The sequence below is a fragment of the Pleurodeles waltl genome, chromosome 11 (assembly GCF_031143425.1).
Source record: "Pleurodeles waltl isolate 20211129_DDA chromosome 11, aPleWal1.hap1.20221129, whole genome shotgun sequence".
Taxonomy (NCBI): domain Eukaryota; kingdom Metazoa; phylum Chordata; class Amphibia; order Caudata; family Salamandridae; genus Pleurodeles; species Pleurodeles waltl.
Window position 1 is genome coordinate 81,250,697 of NC_090450.1, and position 19,589 is coordinate 81,270,285.

The 19,589-nt window shown below is 41.5% G+C and overlaps 1 protein-coding gene across 2 annotated transcripts in view; it reads left to right on the plus strand.

Annotated features, from left to right (window-relative positions):
• LOC138265425 (uncharacterized) overlaps positions 1-19,589 on the plus strand; it is a 226,152-nt gene that overhangs the window by 60,743 nt on the left and 145,820 nt on the right. For both annotated transcript variants that reach the window (XM_069213123.1, XM_069213122.1), the window contains exons 7-9: positions 4,865-5,007; positions 12,842-12,943; positions 19,202-19,289. In XM_069213123.1, coding sequence (XP_069069224.1) covers positions 4,865-5,007; positions 12,842-12,943; positions 19,202-19,289 — 333 coding nt within the window. The remainder of the gene's footprint in view (positions 1-4,864; positions 5,008-12,841; positions 12,944-19,201; positions 19,290-19,589) is intronic.

Here is a 19,589-nt window from a genome sequence, read left to right on the forward strand (position 1 = left end):
CCGCTTGGACCTCTCTCCCCCTCGAGCGTCACGGTCTCTGAACAGCACAACAGGGAGGCAGCTCTGGGTCTGAAGATGACAGTTTTCACAACTCCATCTGCGAGCTTCAATTCCCTCACCCGCCTTTCAGTGTTTAAGTAACCTGAAGCTTGGATTCTATTCCCTTCCAGTATTTTCTAGCTATGTTATCAGCACATGTCTCTTGACTGCCTTTCCTGGCCATTGTTTTCATTCCATCTTTTACTGTGGTCTCGTTCTCAAGGTTGAGACTGAATCTCCTTCACAACCTGTTTCTCACACATGCATCTGCGAATAAGTTTATCTACGGAATGTAAAAAAAAACAAGCTTGAAAGCGAACATCGTGAATTTTTCCACGTTGCTCTGGCTTCAGTAGGCATCACGCTCATCTACACTGTTCAAGCTAATTAAACCTTCACATCACAATGTCTTCCGCACCTTTCCCTATATGATCAATACCCAATGAGGTGGCACTTACTAATTTCCCAGTAGAAAGTAGTCCAGTTGTGTAGACATTCTGCAGAAAACTGTGGCCTCTTCTTTGATAAATACACAGGGCAGGATTCATTCTGGCAAGATGCTCATTTGGCAGAAATCAAACCTCAACGGGAAGCATATACAGATATAAACAAAGCAAGTGCCCAAGTTCGAGGTCCACAACCGTTAAGGTACTAATCATTCAAATTTCTTGTGCATGGTCAAGACAAAGCAAATGTTTTTCGGTTTCTCTGCATTTTTACCTTGCAAAGTCATCTGTAATCCTTGATGGAGGTGTTTACATCCTTTTTTTTAGAGTGCAGTATCTCATGTAGGGACTGTGATGAGTTGTCAACTGCTGCTGAGACCCAACCCCCACTACACATGGCTGAAAGCCGTGCGTGGCACGGGGTTGAGTGGTCATAGTGGTTTGGCCAGAAGTTAACCCCCGGCCATGCACGGCTGTGGTTGGATTAACGTATAGTAATTAAAATTACTTTACGTAAAAAAAACATAGAAATTCACTGAAAAATACAAAGGTTACAGGAACATTAAAGTTAGGAAATGGAATTGAAACAAACATAGAAATTTATTGAAAAAAACAAAGGTTACAGGTACGTTATAGTTAGGCTCACATTTTAAACATAAAAATCCATAGAAATTCACCTGTTATAGTTGTGGTATAACTCGCGCCCTCTCCATTAATACTAATTACCCTATATACCTTAATTATAACAGGTGAACTTCTGTGGTTTTGTTCATTTAAAATGTGAGCCTAGCTATAATGTCCGTGTAACCTTTGGCTTTTTAAGTGAATTTCTATGTTTAAAAAAAAATCTGTTTCCTAACTATAATGTCCCTGTAACCGTTGTTTTTTTCAATGACTTTTGAAGGTTGTTTTAACGTAAAGTAATTTTAATTACAGACATTAATCCACCCAGCACAGAGTGCAGCCTCTGCTTGAGGAATTATAACTGGGTACCTCAGTGGGTCTGCCAGTGGGTGCCTGAGTCTCTGATGGGTCTGTGAGTGGGTGCATGAGTGTCTGAGTGTGTGTGTTAGAGGATGCATGAGTGTGAGTGGGTCTTTGAGAGCTTGTAAGAGTCTCTGAGTGGGTTTTTGAGTGTGCACATGAGTACCTCAGTGGGTCTGTCAGTGAGTGTCTGATTAGGTGTGTTAGTGGGTGCATGAGTGTCTGAGTGGATGTATGAAAGTATTTGAGAGTCTCTGAGTGTGTCTGTGAGTGGGTGTGTGATCTGTGAGTGTGCGAGTGTCTGAGGCCATCTGTGAGTGGGTGTGTGTGTCTTAGTGGGTCTGTGAGTGAGTGCATGAGTGTTTGAGTGGGTATTTGAGTCTCGGAGCGGGTCTGTGAGTGTGGGTGAGTCTCAGCAGGTCTGTGAGTTGGTGAATGACTGATTGATTGAATCGATCTGTGTGTGGGTGCATGAGTGCCTGACTATGACTGTCAGTGAGTGAGTGAGTCTCTGAGTGGGTCTGTGAGTGGGTCTGTGAGTGGGTACGTGAGTGTATGAGTGATCTGTCAGTGGGTGCCAGTAAAAAAAGTAGGGGGGCACACAGGAGAAGGTCCTCATGGCAGCTCCCCCTGTGACGGTCCTCCTTTCCAACTTGCCTGCAGTCTGCTACCCTCTGCTGCCTTTGGTTTTGTGCCTCCTACTCATTTTCTGATCATTTTTCTGCCTCTTCTCTGCTCCTGCCCTCTATGTTGCATATTTATGCTTGTTCTGCCTGTTATTTTGCCTCTTTCTGCTCGCTCCTGAACTTTATTCTTCCTCTTGCTGGTCATTTCTGACCTTATTCTGCCTCTAGCTGCTTGTTTTTTACCTCTATTTTGCCTCTATGCTCATTTCTGACCTTTATTCTGCCTCTTTCAGCTCCCTTCTGGCCTTTATTCTGCCTCTTTCTGGTTGTTTATCACCTTTATTTTGCCTCTTTCTTATCACTTGGGACCACAGGGGTCTCTCAAGGGCCCCATGATCTCAACCGGCTCCCTGCCTCCTGCGGGAGCCAGCATTTATATTGTGTATATGGAGCTACTAAACATGCAGCTCCCTGCGTGTAAGAGCAATAACTTTATCTCCTTACCTGCCCGCATGTCTGCAGGCAAGGAAAGAGTGGAAACCTCCACTTCCAGTGGGTAAGAGCATTTTGACAGCTGTCGCCCGCGGAAGCAGAGTGTTTGCTTTGAATTGGCAGGAGCTGTCAAAGCTCCCGCCAAGTCAGAACAAATAGCTATGTCCCAAGGGTGGGCACCCCAGGACACAGCAGGAGCCACAAGGGGTACCGCATGCAGCCCAGGGCTGCAGGGGGCCACACAGCCCCCCCATATAAATAGAAACTCAGCCCCACTGAGGTGGCATTCTCCAGGGCACAGGTGACCCACAGGATCCACCCTATAACAATTCAAATATTTTGCCCCGGGGAGGTGGTGGAATTTCGTAAAAGATATGTCCAATGACGCCAAAGATATAGACAAGTCAAAAAATGCTTTTTCTATGGAAACACAATCCTAAATATAACTACCAAATATATTGTATATGTTGGTTTCATAAATATGTTCTGCCATCCAGTGAATAAAGTCTCAAATTCTAGGCTGACATTATCAACCAAAGGAACATTTTGGAATGCCTATTGTTGGATAAAAGGCTGTTAGGGAGAAGCATTGTGTCAGGTAATTGTCAGAAATCTCTGACAAGCGACTACTCTAACTGTTACAACCTGTCAAAGCCACTTTAATTGCCTAGGTTCAGCTTACACTCAATTTCTAATTTATTATTTAACAGTATGGTGTCCCACAACTTGTAGAGGCCCCCCTTTCCTCAGCTGTAAGTCACTATATCGATAGTGACAGAATCAACCTTCATTAAAATTGCATCAACCACTACCCACTTCGTTGAAGGGGCATATTTACAAACCCCTAGCACCACCTGGCGCTGCCCTAGCAACCTGTTTTTTTCACTCTAAGGAGGCATTAAGGTGGCCTTTCTCTCATGCCGTATTTACAAAGTGGCGCAGTGCTAGCATTGTGCCACTTTGTAAACGCTTGCACCACATTATGCCTGCGCCAGGCATAATGTATTCAAGGGGGACGTTCCAATGCAGGGTGGCCCAAAAGAATGCTGCAGTGAAATTTATAACATATCACTGTTCCATTTTTTCTGCCATTTTTAATGCCTGATCAGAGCAGGCGCTAATATGACGCACCCATTTTAAATGCTTTGCCGCACTTGTGTCAACATTTTTGATGCTAGTGCAGAAATGCGCCACAATAGCATGAAAAATGTTGACACTTTTGTCCTAGCGACCGCCATGGTGCACTATATTGTAAATATGGTGCATCCATGGTGTTGTTAGGTGAGACAGGAGCCACAAAAGAAAAGTGGCACATCAGGACTGATTCTCCACTTTCTTGTAAATATGTCCCTTGCTATTTTAACAGATTCTGTGTTTGCCTTGTGTACATGGAGCTAGGATAAGTGCCTATATACTTATCCTTTAGTGTAATCGTAGGTTGATGTTGTGGATGCGATATTGCTATTGTGTGATACAGTGACACCCCCATCCTTACCCTGCAGCTGATGGGGCTGTAAAATGCTATTGCAATTCCCTTGTCATACTAATTCTAGTCCTGGCATGCTCTGATGTAACACTTACAGGTGATTGTGAAGTAATAGAACGGGTTACAATGTCATTCCTGGAGAGCATGCACTGAGGTGTATCAATAAAAACATTATTGTTTTTTAAAGCCCATGACCCATTTATAATTTGCCAATGATTTTTTCAATACATTTACTACCAGTACACCAAATTGTTTGGGAGGGAAGGGAGAAGGACCCCCTCAAACCTTCCCATGAAATGATCAGATTCCACCAACATTTGTCCAATTGTGCAACCACATCATGCTTTAAGATGCCGAATTTGCAGCATATTGTCCCCAGTATTCCTCTTGGAGGGAATCTCGGACCCACCCTTGTAATCAAACCCTATAAAGTTTTTACCACTGTTAAGAGCCCAGTGTGGTTCAAAATGCACACATTCTGTTAATAATCTTCCTGGAGAACTGGGTCAGGGTCCCACTAATCATGTTTGACCTGGGCCGCACAATGGCTTGTGACAAGCCCTACAGATGATGAGGGGTCTTCATACACTTTTACTCAAAATGCAATCACAATTATGGCAAAGAGCCACTATAAACATTGAGATGTACAACAACTTGTGACACAAGTGGAAGACTTTCAATAATGGGCGAGGGGAGTGTTTGATAAGTTTGACAGTGAAACATACATGTTAGATGATCAAGTAGGGTAAATTTTGCCATTCTAACCCACCGTTTGGTGTTTTTTCCAAAAGTGCCAGCATGCCCTGGATGTCCAACGCCCATATCGAGCAACAGCGAAGAGCTGAAGCCAATCATGAAAACGATCATTGAAAATTTAAATAAAATGGGACGACTGAACCTTTACAAGCTAGAAGTACAGTCAGTCACTTCACAGGTGTGTACTTGTACAGTTTCCTCCACCTTTGGGAGACCACTTCAGTTGATTTTTTTGTCTAGCTGATTATGTGGGTCTAGAAGAAACACCTCCATCATGAGGGGATTGAATGGGGCATTGGCATGAGGAGGAATGAGTACAGATAATAAGGTTTTCTTCCTTCAATTCTCTCATCCCATGGTCTGAAATATAGTCACCTCTGAAACTTTAACCTAAATTCTCAGCATGGTGTATTTGTTTGTTTCAATTAGGCATAGGCAAAATTGTCATTATGCTGGCATAATTTCTGGTAATTTAAAGTATTTTGTGTTACACTTGTTACACAAAATGCCTGAGTTTACGCCACATGCCACCTTGTGTAATTTTGACTCAAGTGTCTGTTGTTTCCGGTTCTTATGTTATTTTGTTTTTACTAGAATGTGTCCAAAGTGAATGCACGAATGTATTTCACAGCAAATTATGGAGGAAGGACCAGGCTTGCATTACGCATTGTTTCATATAATATTCAGTATTTTTTTAATTGACATGAAGTTTACGCACTTCTAGGATCAATTTGAGGCTAGCTTCTTTGACTTGTGACTGATCATATCACAACTCTACCACAGTTTCTCTCCCACTGCACTAAGCTAGCAAACCTGAACACTGATGATTTTCCTACGTTTCCTATATTAAACTATTACTATATTGAACTAGTCTATGCTAATTCTCTTCCTGTAATTCTCATGGATTTCAGAACAATCAGTACAATGTTCAATATAATTTTGTCATATATTGCAGACACCTATATGTGAGGGTGCAAGTAATGTGACTTTTCCTCTGATTTGCTTCTCCGATCACCTGGAAATTGTAGGAATTTATAGGAATATTTGGAAATAGTATGTAATGCCCCCTGCCGATATTTTGATGTATATGCATGATGCTTACACGTGGAAAAGGGATTTTTTCAGGCGACTCCACAACAAAAATTGGCTGAGAATCTATTGACAAGTGGGAATGAGACAAGAGCCAAAATTCTTCTCACAAACACCGCTTAGAGGCACAGTATACATGTATGCAGTTGGACAGACTAAATGTTCCTCTGTCAACAATATACAGTAGTTGAGAGCATACCGAATGCCTGCTGATCATAGAGCCAGTGAAAAGAACCCCAAAAATATTGCAGTGCCACAGTCAGAGATATAACTTTACTTTCTTTCTATAGATTCTTTCTTGTATTGTCCCAACCACAAAAATGTATTAGGGAAGTTGTTACCTACATGTCCAAACTTGGTCATACATTGTCAGGCATGTGGAGACTAATGTAAACAATGTGACGGATATCCCGCCTGCCATTCAGCAAGTTACATTAGATATAATGGAATTTGTAATACGTTCATGACGGAGGGATACCCCAATGCACCAAGGTCGTAATCAGGCCCTAAATTTCCCTGGAGGAATGGTTGTTTTTTTTACCAATTTGCCTGCTGAGAACTATAGTTCGGGATCACTAGATTTTTATTTAAGCATTTTGGTGGGATCAATGTTGGTTGTTTGTCACGGTGTTTGGCTCTGTAGATGGCTTGGCAGCTAACGATGGTTCTGGATCCCAAAAGAGACATTTTTGAATAAATCCTGGGGCAAAGAAGGGTGCTATCTGCTCTCTAGGTGTCGCGTGGGTAGAAACAACTGTCCCATATGTGACAAACATGTTTACAGCTATTTTCCAATTTATTATCAAAATCTTTTGGCCTTTTCGTCTGCTTGGGCTGACTGGAAAATACTAAAAATCGGGTGCAATAAATATTGATATACAATATTTTTCATACCCAATAAAAAAACAAATTAGCGATTTATCACATGTCAAAATTTCCTAGACCAAAAAATTACCATTTCCACAGGGCACGGTTAACACTTTTAATGGCTCGGTTGTTACCAAGCGCAATTATATTATTCTGATTGCTGTAAATATCCTGTTTTTTATGATTAACTTGTAATGAGGGCCAATGTATGTTGTTTGTATGTAAAGGGGTGCGTTGGTGTCTGAGGGCTCAAAGGTTTTTTTTGTGTGTCCTTGCAGGGCAAAAATGTCAAGATATATGTCAATGTATGTCAAAAATGTCAATGTATAGTGATTAAGGCTCCTGCTAGAGAGATATTTGAATTTTGTCTAGTGGCAGTTTTGACTGGCCATAAAGTAGCATAGAGGGTTAATGTGCCTGCTGCAAAGAACAGATCTATATTTTATGGGGATAGTTGAGTGGATTAGTAAAGCTCAGCCTTTCTCAATGCTTTAAAACAAATGAAATGGATGTGAATGAATGGAATCCTGATTAAATTAGGTATTTCTGACACCGACAGACCTTTAGCAATGCAATGGAATCTTTGATACCATTTATTGAGGTGTTTCTTCTCACACCATACCGGAACAGTTAAAATCATCTCTCTCCCCATCACACCTCCTGTATTTTTCAGTAGCATGAAAGTCTGCCACACAGGTACTTGACAATGCATGTTTATATGTGTTTGTGTATTTTTATGTGCATACACGCTAACAGGCACTTTCTGTTAGCCGGGTGGCATGGCGTGGTCCTTAGCCAATATCTTCAAACAGTTGCCAGTGTGCCTCCCACTCATGTGCCTTGTCTGGGGAGCTTGTAGTGTGCCAATGGCCAGGGTCGGATTGGGCCTCTGTAAACGTGCCCAAGAAACACTTTCTATCCCAGTCCTTGCCAGGCCACTTTAATGTGGCGTCAGTATCGTGGGCACTCCCATGCCATGTTGTGAATCGAGGCTGGGGGCAGAGGTGTTGCTTTAGCCTTTGGGGCATTCTCACCATGCCCTCTTCCTCACATGGCCTGCCCTGTCTGAAGCAGAATCATCCCCCGCTGGGCCATCACATTTAGGCCATGGTGGAAATGGGAAATGTGGAAGTGTGCAGGGGCCTTGCAGGGGGCTAGATGATTTTGTGCCCTTGGGCCATTCTCACCTAAGCTCCCCTGGAGCAGAAGCAGTGTGTTTTTTTTGACACCTCCATTGCCAGGTCATCACTCTAAGGCTTTAGGGGCTGGAGAGAGGGTGAGTAAGAGATGTGGTTATGCTAGGGGCCAGGTGTTGTCACCTCAGTTCAAATGTTTTAAGGCCTTGGTGGAAGGATAGAGTTGTATAAATTTGGATGTAGCATTATAGTCAGTGCTGCAGACAATGGAACTAGGTTTGAGTCTCAGCATCAGCTGAACATACTGTGATTCTAGGAAAATCACTTAATAGCCATACCTAAAATAAAAATTAATTTGATGTTGTGTAATGTAACTGGGGCTCATGTACATTGCCCTAGTGCCTTTTGACTGAATTCACACGATATAAAAGCACCAAAAAATAACAAAAAACAACCAGATTCCAATAGACTAACTAGATGGCGGGCCATTAAATGGACGATCAGGGGGCATGGGCCACTTTCTTGGGAGTGCCTGGGCCTAATTGTGATCCCAATCCAAACCTGCCAACAGCCAGGCCATTTGAAAGCCACTATTCGGTGTCTCAGTGACGGGCTTGTGCACATTTGTGCACAGGTGCAGGAAGATATTGGCATTGCCTATTTATCATGAGAGTTCTCATGGGAATGGGAATGCTGTCAAAGCTTCTTCTTATGTAAGAGACACTGCCTTAGACGTGGAACACTTTTCCCACCCACTTGCGTCAGACACAGGACCTACTTACCTTCAGGAGACATCTGAAGACGTGGCTGTTCGAACAGTCCCCCCTCCCCGCAGCTCCTTGAGACCATCACAGGTGAGTAGTGCGCTTTACAAATACTCTGATTGATTGATTGATTAGCAAGTCGAGTCACTCCATGGCCACAATTGAGGGGGAAAGGTTTGACTCAAAACAGCATAAACTAGGGTCTGTGCAGAAAGCAGATGGGGAAGTCCTGCAAGTATTGAGAATGGACTTACAAGCCCGTATTAAAGAAGCAGTTCATACTGCCCTCTCTGAACTTTGAGCAAAAAACACAGAGACATCAGGATGACGATGAGGAATATGATCAAAAAGGAAAATATTTTCAGGGTTCCCAGCTTCATGAGCTCCTAAAGCACAACCGAGAGGTACTCGGTTTTGAGGAGAAACTTTAGCAGTAAATGGTGGACTTCCAAGAAACGTGATTGCTTGTCTCTGGACTGTTTCTAAATCCTAGGGTTCTCAAGGGATGGGTTCCTTAAGGGGTTAGCACTCTCTCCTTTATTGGCACTATGGGTGGCTATTAAGGGTCTGAGACTGTGCAGACTGTGCACCTGTCTCCACTTGTGATCAGGCTTCTAAGAGTTTTAGGTTGAATAATAGAAAATCAGACCCCAAACTGGGACTTATCCATATGTCTAAGAGGATTGCAACAAACCTCTTTTGTACCCTTGGGCGAAACTGACGTCAGGTGGCTGACTTCAAAGACAGCATTTTTGATTGCTGTTGTCTCAGCAAGGAGGCAAAATGAACCCGGTGAACCCTGGTTATATCCCATCCTTATCCAAGATACTTCCCTGATAGGGTAGTTCTTGAATTGGACCCAAATTTGTTTCTGAAGTGAATTTCTCTTTCCATTTCTCTTAGGTAGTCATTCTACCAGTATTAACATCGGACACTCACTCTCAGATACTCATGGCTTTAGATATAATGAACCTGTTGGGGAGAGAGGATCAAGAGAAATTTAATTCTTTGCTTCAATTAAAGCACCTGAAAACCAAGATGATTATGATGAGTTTGAAGAGGCCACGATGAGACTGAAGTACATTTTTAAAGCTATAATTAGCAAAACTTTGGAGAGATACCAATTTAAGGTTGAGCCCGCAAGTGCTTTGACCTGTTGTGAGTATTGTGGGCTTTTAACCACCGCATGCCCATCACTTTCACTTATTCCTGGTCTTGCCTTTCAAAAATCCTTTGATATCATTAGTAAATGCTTCACATTTGTCCCTCCTTGGGACGGTTTTGTTACTGCCTTGCAGACTTATCCTATTACATGGATAATTGCACGATTGCCGATAATTTTACTGCGAGCGAACCTCTTTTTCTTTTTTGTGTCTCTCCCTTGCGCTCATGCTCCTGGTGGCCACCATGCTTTGAATCGTCTCACTTATGTCAACTGTTTTACTTTTCATTTCCTATTTATGGGGCAAGAAAAGTCCAGTTAGGAATTTACAACGCCAATCGCTCTAACTCAAGCAAATGCGAGACGTATTGCATTGCAAATGCTTGTTATACTAGGCGTCTGTACAAAACATGAGAGTTTTGACAAGTTTTCAAAGCATTAAGCAGCATTTCAAACACACGCAGCTTTGGGCCCTCTAGAGGTGAAATGATCAGAGACCAGCTGGTGGCGAATAACAATGTAAAGCGAATACCAGAATATTTGTGGGTATTGGGCGATCCCACACTAGAAGTAATACAATCTGCAAAAGCAATTGAACAGTCTATGTTGTGCGCTAGAGAAGTTAGTGAGGTCAAAGACACTAAAAAGGATACAGAAGTATGTTACCTTGGGAAAAACACACAGAATAAACTTTATCAAAGACTGTAAATATGAGCCTAAAGTCGGGTATTAGGTGTGGTAGTAATTCCCACAATACCAATTTCAAGGTATGCCCTGCTCTTAATAAAAAAAGGGGCACTTCTAGCTGACATAGTCATTTTGCCAAAGTTTGTTGTTAAGGCAATAAGAATAGCAAAATTAGCTTTGCACAAATCTGGAAAGATCATTTAGAGTATAATAACTTTCCTGGCGAAAAGGCAGAAAAAATACTAACACTATACTAATGGTTCAACATGGGGAAGAACGTGGAAAGAAAATCAATATAAATCACCCCAAATGTATATTCAATAAACTGGAAGCAAATGTATCCTTTTGGCTGATTCAGGATCTCCTTTTAGGATTACATCCTCTGAGACGTTTGAGTCATGATTTTCAACAAAAGGAATATGGCTCCTTACACGAGATATAAGGGTGGTGTCTTTTGATGGCAACAGTATAAATTTGTTGTGCTTTTTCAGCACAATGGTACATTTCAAAGATAGAACAGCCAAGCTCAACACCTACATAGCTAAGAAATATGTGTTCCTTTTGGGGTGGAGAGACCAGAAACTGCTAAAAATAGTCCTCGATCCAGCTGCAATAGAACCTGTCATGGTTCCAATGGAATAGGGTTTAGATAAGCAACTACTGATTGCATTCACAGAAGTGATCAGAGAAAAAATCGGAAAGTTAAAAGGATTCATACACCATATAACTCTGAAGAGCAATGTAACTCCTATTTAGAAAAAAATAATGGACGCTCCCTTTAGTATTAGAAATGACTACCAGCGGCTCTAAGAAAGAATACAGAAGGACATCATTGAAGAGACAGAATCTTCAGACTGAATTTGTCCAGTTGTTCCTATAAAAAGAGAAATGGCACATTGATACTATGGCTCCAATTTAAATCTTGACGGAGAGGAAACTCTGTTGCAACTGCTACAGAGTTCCCTCCCCGCAAGACTATTGTGCGCCTGTTCGATTTAAGTTTGAGCAGACCATAGTTTTGCAACGGTGGAGACTAGTCTATTGCAGCCATGGTCAAACTCCTCTGATGACAGGAAGGATTAAGAGCAATATGGTCTATATATCTGCCCACCGAATTTAGATGGGTGTACATATAGCCATTTTCAATGCCCGTCACCACCACTGAACACAGAACACAGAAAACTCACATGGTGGGAGGGGCATTGTTCTTTTTTACTTTCAAAAAGAAAAAGTCACTTCGATATTTCCTTTTCGAAAATAAAAAAATGTAACTTTGATATATGGCTCAGTCATGTTTGATGGAGTCGTCCAGCAAAGTTATAATGCATTGGCACAAATCGCCGTGATGGCAGGTCTTGTTAATGGTCAAAATGTCTGCTGGGAAACCGGGCATTTTAAAATTTTGCTGGTGGCACCTCCATAAGGGAAAGGAGTAATGTACTCCATCGCATTGGCATAGGAAGTGCAATCTGCCAAATTATAAATCAGGCCCAATGTTTTGTTGTAGGACTCAATGCCTGTATCCCAATTGATGGCTACCCCATACCAAAGGTTAATGAATTATTGTAAATGTTTGATGGAGCTACAGTGCTTGCTGCACGTAAGTTGCACAGAGGGTATCATTAAGTATAACTATCTAAAGCCTCCAGACCAGTGGTTCCCAACCTGAGGTCCGGGGACCCCTGGGGTCCGGGAAGCCTCCACAGGGGGTCCATGACTGCTTAGAAAATTAAATAATATTAACAGATTAGGTCCCCACCTATTGGTAATGACACAGTGGGGGGTCCCCGAAATCCAATAAAGATTCAGTGGTGGTCCCAGGGCTCCAGTAATGATAAAGTAGGGGTCCACAGAAGTCAAAGTTTTGGGAACCAGTGCTCTAGACCACGTATGGCATTTATCACTCCATTACAAGTGCTTCAGTAGAAGAGGATGCCATATGGACTAGGCTAAGCAGCATCAGCTTTTCAAAGGGCTCTGTATCACCTCTTTAAAGCCATGGACGCCAACGTGAGGTAGCCTACATATTTGTAAGAACTAGTTAACTTTCATTTGCCTTCTTCTAGTTTCCTTATACCTTTGTGATTGCATTAGACAGTGACCGTTGAGACATATAGAGCTCGCTTATGGCAGTTCAGGTCTTTGTATGAATAGAAACAGCTTTCTATTGGAGCATCCTGCTTCTGTAGATAAGCATCATTCATGCATCACCTTCACCCTATGTGCACTTTCATGCATTTCTTAGTGTATTTTCTTCATGCAACCATGTAACCATCTATGTACATTTTCTGTGTGTAATTCATACAGGTGGTGGCTGGAACTCGCTATCGAATCCAATATAGATACAGAGAAACTGATTGCCCCAAGAGTAAATTCAACGAAGTGCATCCGGGTTGCAAACCACTGGACGTAAGTTGATGCCACATCGCTCATGTAAAACCATGTTGCGTTTTCATCCTGTTCGTAACTTCAGTGCCAAGAAGAATACCACCTTCACGAATTTAAAAGCCACACCCTCTACCACCACGGTTCCTTCAAATGTGGAAAAACTCGCAGAACCACAGTGGCTGCCCGTTATTCGCTCTTTAAAGCAAGAGCAATTACTAGGTCAAAGCAGGTACTAGGAAACACAGATAATGATATATGTTATTACAGCGATTTTTTATTAAAGCTCCAAGGGACAGATGTACAAAGCTATTGGTGGTGGCAAACAGTGTGATTTGTAAAATACAGGATGGAATTGCAATGACATTTGGCTTCTTGGTATGTAGTAAACCCATACCGAACTGCAATCATGAATAGGTGTGAAGAGGGTGATCCCTGTTAGGTCAGTATGGAATGTATCAATGGGTAGAACAGTTGCCATCTACTCAAAGGAGGTGGTAACTGATTCATAATGGGGGTGCTGCCCTCCTCATTTTCTCCTTTGAGAATCATGTTTGGCGACCACAGAGTGTACACGCAGTAGTAAATGGGGCCATTGTAAGATCGTTCCTAAGTTTTCTTTAATGGGCAGCAAGGGTTCCTTTAAGGAACATAGGCTATCAAATGAAAAAAAGCAGTCAGGTCTCCTGTGATCCTCAGTTTTTGCCATTGGTTTGGTGCATCCGTTCAGTCTAGTGGATAGTAGTGTTTGATGCTTTTCCCATCCTTGAGAAACCTTTGTGGTGCTAAAAGCCAGAGCAAAACAGTTGTCAGCATTGGCTACACCAAGGAAAAAACTAGTTTATATTGAGGAGTTACGTTTCAAATTAAAAAACATTACTAATTTATAATACTTTGTAAAGAATTTGAACACTACTAAGTACACATCATATAGAGGGGTGCTTCGAGTCACTACAAATCGCTAAGGCCTAGAATACGTTTCAATCTATCTGATCAGATTATTACAACAGAGAGGGACCTGCCCATTCAGATTACCCTTGTATTTTGTACATCTTTCAGTAGGGCAAAGCATCTTGTCTAGTTTACAATATTGGTTAATGTTGACACAGAGGCCAAAGAGAAGTCACAGATGAAAGTTTGGAGAAGTCCGCCCAGATGATTCCAGGTAGTAGAAACACAACCACTGGGCATATATTTGGTCAAAAATGGGTAATTGTTGTTGCAGAAGTACACTAAAACATTTGTCAATTTGTCAAGTATCAAGTGAGAATGAATGGCATAGCAGTTTGACATGATAATGATGGAGAAGAAAAAATTGTATTTTTTGAGGGTTTGGGGGACACAGATAATTTTGGCCAGAAGTGCAGTCATTGTGTTCTGAGAAGATGTGGTAATAGATAAAGAATGCAGCATTTCTCCACTGTCTGCTCCTGGTTTTAGACAGTGGAGAGGATCTGTGAATCATTTGTTAATTTCGTTTTTGGCCAATTGTACTTTATTTTTTGTGGTGAAGGGCTTTTCAAATGCATGCACAGCACAGTGTTCTTTAAAGGCCTCAGTGTCATTTGTAGATAAATGCAGTAGATGATTCAAGGAAGGGGAACTTGAAAGAATTAACTAGGCTGGCTGTTATTGGGGTCATATGCCAATGGGGGGGCGCTCAGTTCAGACTTGGGTATTTCCATGTAGTGTACTTCTTAAGTTAATAAAGACGTGACCTGACCAAGAAAGGGCCACATAGTTGTGGATGTGAAGGATGGGATATGGGAGACCAGGAGATGCAGACTAGGATTGTCTTTGTCAGTAGGGTGTTTCAATCTGAGACTTCACATCTTTTAGTTACTTCAATAACATTTGTTGGCTGGCCCATCAACCAAGATGTTAATATCCTTGAAAAGGAAGGAGAGTTTTGAGGCGCACATCAATTGGTAGGCTAGCACTCAGAAAAGAAGAGGAAAAGTCTGCAATTCATTTGATGACCAAGAATTCATAGACATCACTTAGTGGTCCATGTATTTGTTGGTGACAGAGTTTGAAAATTGTACATGGTTGATATTGTGGATGCCCTGGGCTTGGCTTTCCCATTTTACAGCAGTTAACTGTCCAACTTAATGTAAGTTGAAGCCTATACAAACTGTTTAGTTTTAATGAATTTCATAAGGGAAAGATGATTGGATGAAGGCTCCACACTTGAGATGGAGCTATTACGAATTTTGGGACTTTGCATCCCCATGACATGTTTTGAAGCTTGAAAATTTGTTGTTGGATCACATGTATTGTGGCATGTTTGCTTTGCCAGTTTCTTCAGTGTTCACTTGAGTAGCTCTTCTGCATAGCACAGAGGGTTTTAAATGTTTCCCTTTTCCCCACATCGGGGAGTCACTTCATATAGTCACATTTCCATACTGTAGAGCAGTGGTTCCACACCTGGGGTCTCCGACTTCTGCCCAGGGGTTGAGGACAGTTAACAATATTAGATAACATTAGTAGATTAATACGTATACATCATAAAAGTACAAACTTGAACATTTTAATACAATCTGTAGTCAATACCACTCTCCCCTAATTACAAGTGCATGTGGATAGAATATGGTTCTTTTAATATGCCACAGGGGATATCCATCATGTTTTGACAGAGTGCCCTGTCCGTAAACAAGGACCGATGTTTTGAAAAGATCCAACCATCCCATTCAAAATACAACTGAGATGTTTGTATTTATTTTACAAAATAAATAAACTACTTAGGGCTAGATGTACGACCCAGAGTTTTGTGACTCGCAATTTGCAACACATTTGGGAGTCTCAAAACCATAAGTACAACAGTGTACCTCACACTGTTTGCGATTCCCAATGGTGTTGCAAATGGTCAGCCTCATTAATATTCATGAGGTAGGTTGCAATTTGCGACCCCATTGGGAATGGACGCACTCACAGTGATGGTAGCCTACTGGGGACAGCAGACCACCATGTCTGTGACTGTTTTTAAATAAAGCAGTTTTTTTTTTTTAAATGCAGCCCTGCTTTCCTTAAAGTAAAATGGGCTGCATTTCAAAAACGAAAATTAAAAGTTTTCTTTTCATTTTTTTAGAGCAGGCAGTGGTCCGAAAAAATATTTTCGCTACCATTCACAGAGGGGAAGTGGTCCCTTGAAGACCCCTTCCTGTTTGTGAATGGGTTGGCACAAATTTGAAAGTGGTGCTAACTGTGATTAATTTGGAACCGCATTGACGGTCACAAAACAATCCTGCATCACACTGCGACTCGCAATTAGGAAGGGAACGCCCCTCACTAATTGCGACTCGCAAACCTAATTTGAGATTCAGTAAATAGATTACCGAATCCCGAAATGGGGTTTGTACATACCAAAATGCTTTTTTCTTTGTGCAAACGGCCCAATTCTGCAAATCGGGCCATTTGCAATAAGAAAAAAGCTGCATACATCTATCCCTTAGTAACTTGTGTATTGGTTTGATCTGTTTCTGTATTTGTTCTGTGGTGTTTTGAGGTTCAAATATTAGAAAGTGCCCAATCTGGGGTCCCTGTCTTCGCATAGTGTTTAATTCAGGGTCCACAGAAGTCAAAAGGGGTGATGTAGGGGTAAGTACTCCTGGCGGCTTGGCTCTGAAGTCTGTTTGGTGGAGTTATGTGTGCTGCTGCTGCTATGGTTTGATCGAGTAGCACCTGTCAGCAGGTTATGTGCAGCATGAAGATTTAGAAGGCACAGATGGCTCACAATTAATATTTTGCCATAATAGCAATAATATGGGGTAAACAGATTCCCACAGTGTTGTTGTGTGGCTATTATTTAAATGCCAGAAATGAAGCAGAGCTTGATTTCCTGTAGTGATTAAGCAGACGCAGGTTTTCCATATTCTATTCATTTGTAGGGCGCAACATACGCCAATGCTTCTTGGCACTATAAAGGAAATTTATATCAAACAAAATAACTAAACATTATATGCCTGCCTAAAAGTTCTCACAAGATTTTAAAGGACAGGGTGATGGTAAATAGCTTAACTAAAAAGAGTGTTTGTTCCACTCTTTGCTAATGCTAATTGCCGATCAAAGCAAAATATGGCATTTCCAAGTGAGGGATGTAAAGAAACACCTTCGGGTCTGCCTTAGCTTTTTAAAATCATACACTCATAAATCCATTTTTTTTTTTACTGACCCTTGACAATATTCTACTTCCTCTATTACACACCTATACCCGCTTGAATATTTACAAAAGCGTTTGCAAGCCCTGACAGATAAGGATAATATTTAGGGATCTAGTATGGGTCCACGACAAAAGGTTAGAATGTACCCATCGAACGTGGTAAGGAACTGTGTGCAGACGCTTGCCTACATGGGTAGCATGGTACACTGTGTAGGATGTGTGGTTGGAAGGATGTTGTCTTTGCTTTGATCCTATGTGTGAAGAGTTTCCATGTTGTGTGTGAGGACCACTGAGATACAGCTATTGTGTCATAGATGAAGAAAGATGAGGGATAGGTGTGCAGTTTACAGTTTTTAGTAAGCTGGCAGCTTTGAGCAACTCTGCAGATCCTTTTTGGTATTTCTTATGCTTAATAGCTCACTTGGTGCGTTACTGCACTGGGTTGTCCATTCTGAGATATTTTGTTTAATGTTTAGTGTCCTGAGCAGGCAATAAGAGGGAGAACTGGTGGAGAGATCTGCTGGGATGGACTTTGTTAATGTAATTCCAAATGTGACTGTCATTGTGAGATATTAAGAAGTGACCGTAGTAATTAGCTAGCTGTACCTACAGTTTTGGACTAAGTTAGAGTACTCTGTTGGCCGGCAGTATATGGCAGATCCCTTCAGTTATTCGATGTCTGTTCAGATGGTAATGGATAGTTTATTGCTGTGGGCTAGTACACTACTGGGTAAGCAGTAAAGGGAATTATTAGGCAGGCTATATGAACTACTACTGACTGTTTGACTGCAGAGAGTTATGATATTGGGTTTAGTGTCGGTTATAGATTGTATTGTGATTGCATTATATAGCACTTACTACCCATGATGAGACGTTGTTGAGCTTTACACGGGTTAGCACACTGCTCCAGGCCCTAGTTTTAATTTTTTGCAGTTATTCCTGGTGATTGGGATTAGGCTTGTGCTCTACCAGAACCATTCCATGCCAATATTCCAGTACCTATGGGGTATATTACATGAGTAGGAAAAGAGGTGTGATATTTAGTAGGAGAGGGAGTATGGGAATTTCATGCATTGGTTGGCAGTAATAATAGACAAACTACAGAAGATTAGGTATTGTTAGGGTGCTTAGTTATGACTTTTAAAAGAGAGGTTTGTGATCTTTGAAATAAGGTGTGGGCCGTCTGCAGGGGCACAATAATATAGATTAAGGCAAACATGCATGTGATTTAGAGTAGTCTGTGCTCAGAGAGAGGAGGCAGGCAGAGGATAGAAAGTTAGGAATGATCTTTGAAGGAAAATGGAGAGTTGACAACCAGAGGTTTTAAGTCAAGGTTGTTTTTTCATACAGGGGTTTAGGAATATTGTGGAGGCTTTCTAAAATAGCATGCAAAAGCTGTAAAAGATAACAACATTATTTGCATGCGTCACAATACCAATGTCTGCCATGAGAACCCAGTGTTGACACATTCCATCACCCACTGGATAAATACAGTTGAATAAATATGGGTTAATTTTCCCATCAATCTGATGGAAGGAAACCACAAAAGAGGAATGTTGTACTTTAAATTTTTGTGCTTGAGATGCTCCACCCCTTTCCATCTGGTGATTAGGGCGGGATAAAGAATAACTGAGTTTTAGTAAATTTATGTCAAAATAATGCTTCTCAGGGCACGTAGCATTAGTCTGTGTCCAGTCTGAGGTACCCTTAACAAATGTATAGTGAAATGTGAGAGCCTGTGTCTGCCTTCTTTCAGCCTTCCTGTAACAGACATACAAGAGGAAGGCCCTGAAGAAACCAACTCACCTGAGCAATAGAAACTTTAGGGTCAGCCTTCATCTGTAGTGCTCAGGAATAATAAGTAATCATCAGCCGCTCCCCAACAAGACCCTCTTTGAATTTCAAAGGGGAGCCCTGTCTCCATTCCTTCCCAACCTAACCTCTGATAAGCTACAGGATGTTTGGCCTTGATGGTTTGCATGTGGAAATTGATATCTGACTACCAGTATTGCAGCTGTCACAATGTTGTAGGAATCTGACACGTGTTCCTCTTTCTTCATGTCGAAGCCTAACTGTTCATGATGAAGACTTTTTTTAATAAACGTCTTAATTTATTTCCACAGGACTATGGTTCTTGCACGGCTACCGTGCATGTCGCACCTAATGGTTCAATTGCTAGTTTTGGACTGGGCTGTGTGCCGCCACCTCTAGGTAAGACCCTCTAATCATGCAGAAGTCAATCATATCATAACTAAACCACAACTAACTCTTGTCGACCTCCTCTTTTCCTATAGATTCAGAACTTGACCAATTGCATAATAATATAATATGGGTGTGAAATGTGTCTTCTTTGGTCATGGAACCTTTCCATAATTCCTGACTTTTGCAGTTTATGAAATTTGAGAATTTTACTAAGCTTGTTGTTGACTGTCCAACTTTATCTGTGTGTTACACTGCACACTGCATGGGAAGATCATTTTCATTCTAATTGAACTGAATTGTGCTGGAAAA